At 34.4% G+C, this 7,924-nt stretch overlaps 1 protein-coding gene across 1 annotated transcript in view; it reads right to left on the bottom strand.

The window, feature by feature from the left end:
* Positions 1–892: 892 nt before the first annotated feature.
* The window catches only part of LOC148950805 (kin of IRRE-like protein 3), a 162,290-nt gene continuing 155,258 nt past the window's right edge, over positions 893–7,924 (bottom strand). The window contains exons 12-13 of the mRNA XM_089090465.1: positions 5,904–5,989; positions 893–4,161 (exon numbers count right to left, since the gene is read on the bottom strand). Coding sequence (XP_088946591.1) covers positions 3,973–4,161; positions 5,904–5,989 — 275 coding nt within the window. The 3' untranslated portion in view covers positions 893–3,972. The remainder of the gene's footprint in view (positions 4,162–5,903; positions 5,990–7,924) is intronic.

The following is a 7,924-nucleotide window of genomic DNA, read 5'->3' as shown; positions in this document are numbered from 1 at the left end:
TATTCTGACCATATATTTTTATTAATTAAAACAAACTGCTTCGAAGAAAAAAAAGGGAGTAGTACTGACTCGCTGCAGCACCAAGCCACTGATCAACACAGCTGCACACGCAAACAATAAGGAGAACAATAGGGACATTTTTATATAAGACAAGGGAATACAACTTTAAATGAATATTTCGACCCTATATCCAAGGGCCGTCCTCAGCAAAACAAACGAAGAAAAAACCAATATAAAAGAAACTCACATTAAAATTCAATCATTAAAATTGAAAAAAAGTTTTTCGAAATTTTCTCACTCTTATTATTACTTCAAGGAAGTTTAACAAGGACATCCTCATTGAGTCGTGGTTGAACTTCCCTGAAGTAATCACGCTAGGGCTGTTTTGAAAATTTTAAAAAACTTTTTTCAGTTTTAATGATTGAATTCTAATGTGAGTTTCTTTTATATTGGTTTTTCTTCATTTGTTTTGCTCAGGACAGCCCTTGGATATAGGGTCAAAATATTCATTTAAAGTTGCGTTCCACTGTCTTATATAAAAATTTTCCTATTGTTCTACTTATTGTTTATGATGGAAGGGCAGTGTGGTCTGTGTCGCTATTTTCTGCACACGCTTCTCCTCCATCCCAATCTATTCAAAACTTCCCTTTTTATATCCTCCCAAAAGTTCCAATTTGCTTTGAATCCTTCCGTACAACCTCTTCTCACCCCATTCGGGGGACGGCCTGCTTTTCCTTTGGGCCTAAATGAACGATCGAAAAGGACGGTCTTTCATCCTTCATATACAGAATATCTGTAAAATGTATGTACATATCTGTATTTCTTTGTCAAATGTTTTTTGCTAAATAATCGTATTTTGATCTGTTTTGTTTGCTTAAAACTAGATAAAGAAAGCAATATTCATTTTATTCAGAAACAGAGAACAATAACACAAATTGTTTTGAGACAAAATTTGAGGTGACCATCCATGGAGGGTACCGCAACACAAAGGCTCTGAGACTGTCTCTCAACCTTCAAGAAAAATCAACTCAAGCTGCTTTTTGGAAGCAATTATCCATATAAAAGATGTAAAAAAAAATAGTTCTACCTTCACAGATATTGAGGTGCATTGGTTCTATTAGTTCAGACAAGAAAAAACCCTCTTTCTGCCAAAAAAAATGAAACTTCTTAGAGATGTATAAAAGAATGCGCTACTCCTCTTCCTAGTTTGTTATTTGTGCGGTGGGCGTCTGCATTTTGTTTTATGTTTTTTGTTGCTGTTTCTTTTCTCACATTCTTTCCTGGCTATGGGTGTTAACGGGGAGACTATATTGAAGCTAATTCTTGGTGTGGTGAATTTATTGTTAAATAGAAAACTCAGAATATTAGAAGCACACACTCAGTGCAGTTTAGAGAGGGGACCTGTAACTTAGAAAGAAGGAGGGCTATACATCTTCATGAAAATCCCCAAAAACAGGCTATTTAAATTAAAAATATTAGGAATTATGAAGAAAATTCTAGTGATTTTGAAATTACACAAGGAAAAAAATAAGAAGCATTTTCATAATCAACAAAAGAAGCTTAAAAATGAAAATGTCTGAGTATTTTCGGAAAATTATAAGCAGGATCAAACACCTTAAAGCCAAAATTCCAATAGATTAAATTTAATCTCATTTTGAATTGTTCTAGCTCAGCTGGATAGTGTTGTTCTCTTAGTGGCAAAAGCTGTTTTTAATTCAATTGTTTAAAGCGTCATAGTTTCATTTGTTATCAGTCCCCCCTTGTTCTTTAACTACCACTTAAATTAACCAGGAAGTAACACAATTCCCCCCTTGTTCTTTAACTAGCTCGTACCACTTAAATTAACCAGGAAGTAACACAATTCAAACCATTTACGGCTTCTTTAATGACATATAAAACAGATTTTATGCTGACTCTACCCTTCCTAAACGTGTTTTAAACACACATTTTTTAAACATGATTACTGACACCATCCTTCTAACCCTATCTTTCTAAGGCGTATTTCATAAGAGCCGCTAGTAATACTCATATACAGTAGCAAATTAAGAATTACTCTATTCCTATCATTAAGATTAAACAATAACATATTGAAAGTGTTCACTCTTTTCAGACCATTGATTTCTACAAATGATGCGGTTTATTTTCAATAGCTTAGCAAAGACAAAATAAAGCTACTATTGCTGACTACTACCGCTACTGACATTGCATCGCGTTACCATGCCGGGACTTGCTGCCGGTACAGCTGTGTATGCTCCTCTTCCACCCCGATTCCCAGTTTTATTATTTACTTCCTCTTATCTTTCTATTCATTTAAATCACTTAATATTACCTTCTCCCATCCCATTCAAGGGTATTCTGCTTTGTATCTGACCCAAGCTTCATTATATAACAATTGATGCACATTTAATGCTGAAGCCCAACTCGTCTCCTCAGGGCTCTAACTCGATAAATAAAAGTTCAAATAGAGATAAAATCCTTTTAATAGACAGTGACAGTGATAGAAATTCACAAAAATACCACATATTTTGGTCACATGTGCAGTGACCGTCATCAGTATTAAAATCATCGTCATCATCGTTGGTTAGGATGCAGTTGCGTAGAATTAGGGTATTTAAGTTCTCTCACCACGGATGCAACAGGCAAATTGAACATCTTTTGGCATGATGGTCACCCTCAGCACACTTGTATGCCATTCACGCCTCAAAAAGTCCAACTAGATAAGCCTCGCCGGTAACTGATGACGGCCACTGCATATGTGACCGAAATATATTTTTTTCTGTGAATTTCCATCACTGTTATCAGCATCACTGTCTATTAAAAGGATTTTATCCCTATTTGAACTTTTATTAATCGTCATAGAAAGGCAGTGTTGTCTCCGAAATTATCTATGCTCTAACTCCATCCTTCTAAAACTCGTTTTACAACATTGGTGGATCCAGGGGACGAAGGGGGTGATCACCCCCTAATGTAGTCTAAAGTTGTGTAATTTACTTAATTAACGCAAGATTGCGTTATTTAAACTTACTCCTAACGCAAGTTTATTGGATCAACCTATTTTGCGCCCCCCCCCCTCCCAAAAAAAATCCTGGATCTGCCCCTGTTTTATAAGAGCTATTTACAAAACCATTGTCTCGTTTCAGCATGATTACAACTGATAGACAATAGCAAACAAGGAGCCCATCCTTTCCAATTTTAAGACAAAGAAATAATTTTCTTTGTTTCTTTCCTCTTTTCTTTTCTTATCATTTTTCTTATCAATTCCTCTTTTCTTATCATCGATTTATGCAAATACTGCTTTTTATTCCCTTTAGCTAAGTAAGGATAATACAATAATAATAACAATTACAAAAAACACCTTTCATAGGATCCCTACTTTTTTTTAATCTCGGGGGGGGGGTATCATGTATTGCAATAAGTCCAAGCTGCTGTCAGGAACCTGGATTAAATATGAGAAGACTATAAAAAAGGAAAAGCATCAGTCAAACTGTATCACATCTTGTGAAAAATAAATATTTAAGGCAGTTGGATGTTCCTCGTCGACTATCAATATATTCAATATCACAAGAAAAAAAGATGCTTCACTGAAGTTCACTCTCAATTCTTTAAAAATTTCTAAACTTCATAACTTAAAAATGAAGTTAAGCTCGTGCCGATTTATTCCAAACAATTTTGAACACCAATGATTAGCAACGTGATTCGCACGTTTTTCACAACAATTCAAGGAGGAAGAAAATTAAGAAGAAGGAGAAGAAGACTATTACTTCCACTTTGAAGGAACCTTAGATGGCCTTCGTTTTGGTTCCACTTAGTTGGCCTACCACTTTGGTTCCACTTCATGACGTGTTGCACTTAGATGTTTTAAGAAGAAGGCCATTAGTTCTAACTAATCAAATAAGAGCCTTGTTGGTCTTTGAATTACAAACTTGGGCTAATTCCAGAGCTGACTAGAAATTAATAGAGACGCTTTAAACATCAGATAGGTGTTAGTTTGTCTTCTGTTGTTTGTGATGTAGATCTTGGTGATGGTAGTGGAGTAATACTTGGAAGGCCGAGAACACCTTGACCTTTCTTGGCCCTCATAGAGCCATTATTACTAGTTCGAGGTAGCATCAGGTCTGAGTATCGAAGATTAGACGGGTTTTTGGGCTTGATTTTTCCTGCCTGAAATCAAAAGAGGTAAGTAAGAGATACGTTATTAGGTTATAAACTAATAAAAAAAAAGAAAGTAGAAACTACATTTCTGAAGTCACTTGATTTAAAATGCCTTGAAGTGCGCAGCCAAAAGAGATTTAAATAATAAAAAAAGCGGAGGGGAGGGCTCGATATCTTCCACTTTAATAAATAGGTACTTGCACCAAAAAGAAAAGATGAAAAGATTTAAGAAACCTAAGGTGCTCTTATATTTAAGAGGCAGAATGTAGATTTCCTTTAATGTGATACTTCAAGAAATTTTCAAGAGAGCTTTTAGATAAATAAAGCTAATGCAAAAACAAAAGGATTATTTGAAAATTTATGTCAATAATTGTCTAATTTTACTTACGTTTCAAAAAGCATACACATTTTTTTTTTTCTTAGTACGATACTCAAGTACCTCATTGCATGGAAGAAGTAGAAATACTTGCAGTCAAAGTAACATGAAGCTTGCCATAATTTTCCGTTGAGAGCAGCTTTATCTCAGATCCATAAGCAGTACACTTATTTTTAGGCCGTATTTAGGCCGTATTTTTAGTGACCTGTCATAGATAATGGGCTCTGATTAGTTACTCAGTATCTAACAATCCATGACAAAAATTCGTTAATTTTTACAGCCAAGATAAATGACTTACAGCCTCTAGATCTCTTCAGGCGTACCTTGCAGGAACAGCTACCCCCAAAACCGGTCATTCAAGGCAAGTGCCTCCTCCCCCTTCTCACGATCAACCCTCACTCTGACTGAATGTTGATTTTTTTTTTTTTTTGATCCAAAAACCAAACATTTTGACTATATCTCAGCCATTTACTCAAGGGATGGTTTTTAGTTGTTTCTCTCCTTTTTTTTCTTTTCGGAAAAGTCTGAGTTGTTTTTGAATTTTGAAGTAAAGGAGAAGATATAAAATTGGGTGAAGTCGAGTCCTTTGCAATTCATCCAATTGATTATTTAGACAAGAAAAGTACAATTTCGGTGTCCAAAGAAGATACGAATGATTTACGAACAATATATAGCCTGGTAATTTCGCCGTATTCTCCGTAATTTACTCCTTAAATAAATTGCGGGATTTCGCCAGATTATTTTGTGGAGTATTCATTTATAGGATTTTCATTGAAACTGTTGAGCTTATCAGCAGAGGAAAACAATTCCGATAACAAAAATAATTTGAAAATATACAATTTGATTAAGGCAACAGGTTTCTAATTAAACCAAATACCAGATCTTGAACAATTAAAAGAGAGAGAGAGAGAAAGAAAGAAAGAAAGAAAGAAAGAGAGAGAGGGAGAGAGAGAGAGAGAAGGAAAGAAAGGAAAGGATAGACAAAGAGAGATTGATGAGAGACAGCAGTGAGATGGGGGTGAGGGGGTAACTAGATTTTTGAAAAGTAAATTTTTTTACATTTTCATTGAAAAATAAAAAAGCAGATTTTCCCCCACCCCTTGGATCTTGAAAATACTTTTTTTTCTTACAAAACTTGAACAGAAATCCTGCTCCTCCCCCGTATATTTTCTTTTTTTGGACCCCTAGTGTGAGGGAAACAGCGAGGTAATGGTAGAGAGAGGGGGACAGAAAGAGAGAGAGGGGGACAGAAAGAGAGAGAGAGAGTAATCGTGAGAGGCAGCCAGCAAGAGAACGAGAGAGCGAGAGAGGAATGAAAATTAAACGTTTTTGCAGCTAGAACACTACTCACTACACGTAATACCGAAGAACTTACCCTTACTATAACATCTGGGCATTCTGTTCGTAGTTTCACTTCACTTTCATTCGTTATACCAACTTGATTCTTTAGGTTCTCTTCGTCTGAAAAACAAATTCTAAAGTTACAAAATATTTTTGTATCCTTTTTTGTTTTTTTAGTTTTTCTTGTATGTAGTTTTTATTTCATTTTACCTTACCTTCTGGGTTGTTTTTCGAAGTTTTTCAGTATGAAACTATGGTAATGATAGTAATAACAAAGTACTAGGATCTTCCCCCAGTAGTATTGAGGATCCCACTAGATTTTTAGAAATTCAATTTACACCGGGCATTTATCTCTCTTTAAAAAGTTGGCTGTCTTTAATAGTGTTTTACTGCTGTTTACTTTTAATTGTATCAAATATATATTTACTATTTGTTCCAGAGAAGTATGGTCTCGCGTGTTTTTTTTTCAGGGGGGATCGTTTCGAACGAGTAGTACCCTTTTTGGAAAAGTTCCGCCGCAGCTAAGTAAAAACTCTTGTAATTTTGTCGCAAAAACATCATTTTTGCGTCGAAATAATATCTAGTAAAAGTAAAAATATATACTTACAAATATATAAGCATGAATGTTGTCAATACAAATTAACTATTATTATAAACCGTTTATCAAATAAAACTAATAGCTATAGAACACAGTTGCAGAGAATTGTTGCAGAATGCGCTAAAAGATCCAAAACATCAAGTCTCCAATCTTATATAGATTTTACTATGTTTCAATCAGTAAACAAAGTAAAAAAGATATATACACCAAAAAAGAAAAAACAAAGCAATCAGTATTTCAATGTTTGCCCGTAATAATAATTTATAGAAAAAAGCTTTGAAATTTTTATAGAAGCTTGGAAAATGCATTCTTTTATTTTACTTTAAGCACCTCTTTGGAAATTACAAGCCTTAAAAAGTATAAATTTTAAATTGAAACGATTAGATATTTTATTAGTAAAAAGAGCACATTGAGATCATTTCAAAAGATTAGCCCTAATAAAAGTTTTGAAAACAAGTTATATTCTATATGGGCAACCTCATAAAATCAAGCGCTACTAAAAAAAAGAATACACCCTTTCAGGGTTGTTTATCCGCTTAGAGTGTAACAATTTTAATCCACCCAATAATGCTAAACCCAAACCCAAATACCCAAATAGCTCTAAAAGAAAGAAGGACATAAAAATAAAATGTTTCTATAGCCCCCCTCCCCGCCCCCCGCACCACCTGGGATGTATTCATGCATGAAAACCTAAAAAGTTAAAGATCCGTAAAATGTTAATCCATCCGTAAAAAGTTAAAGATCAACTATCTGTTCATTCTCAATAGATAATTAAAGTTTCGAAAGAAATATACAGCTTCTTAAACTGTATTGAGCCATGTGTTTTACCTATTTCTACTTATTTTTCACATACACTTCTTTTAATTTGACGTTTGCTGCAACGAAGTATTGCATATTGAGGCATGTTTATGGTATATGTGGTTATTATATAAAAGCCATGAGGTATATATGGTTGTCAAGGACGTACCCAGGATTTTTTTTTTCGGGGGATCTTTTTTTTTTCAAGGTTATTTTACAATAAAAAAATTCTTGCTTATAAGTATTGTTGTTAGGTTTTTGGAAGATATTTTTTTTTTTTGGGGGGGGGTCAAAAACTTTACCCCCCCCCCTCCCCCAAGATTAAGCATTGATTGTTGTGCACGTATCCGCTTAACCAATTGAAATAATTAGGTTTAATTTCACTGTCCTTACCACTTGAAGTGTTACTCAACAAAGTATGTATTCTTTCACGTATTTTTGCCCACTCTGAGAATAACAATACATAAAAGTCTTATTTTAATCCACTCAAGGGTATTAAACCAACACCTAAACAGCTTTTAATGGCTCATTCTCGCCTACAAGCTTTGGAATTTCAAAACTTATTATTGAAAAGGTAATTTACTGAATGCTAACATGTTTATAGTCCCAGGTTAGGGCGCCACTTAAAGAAACTCTTCCTTTATCTGAGTTGAATAATA

Source organism: Artemia sp. Qi Xiang Cuo, chromosome 6 (genome assembly GCF_049724085.1).
Source record: "Artemia sp. Qi Xiang Cuo chromosome 6, ASM4972408v1, whole genome shotgun sequence".
In the NCBI taxonomy this organism is placed as follows: Eukaryota; Metazoa; Arthropoda; class Branchiopoda; order Anostraca; family Artemiidae; genus Artemia; species Artemia sp. Qi Xiang Cuo.
Note: the sequence above shows the minus strand (reverse complement) of the source record. Positions and strands in the feature narration are given on the sequence as shown.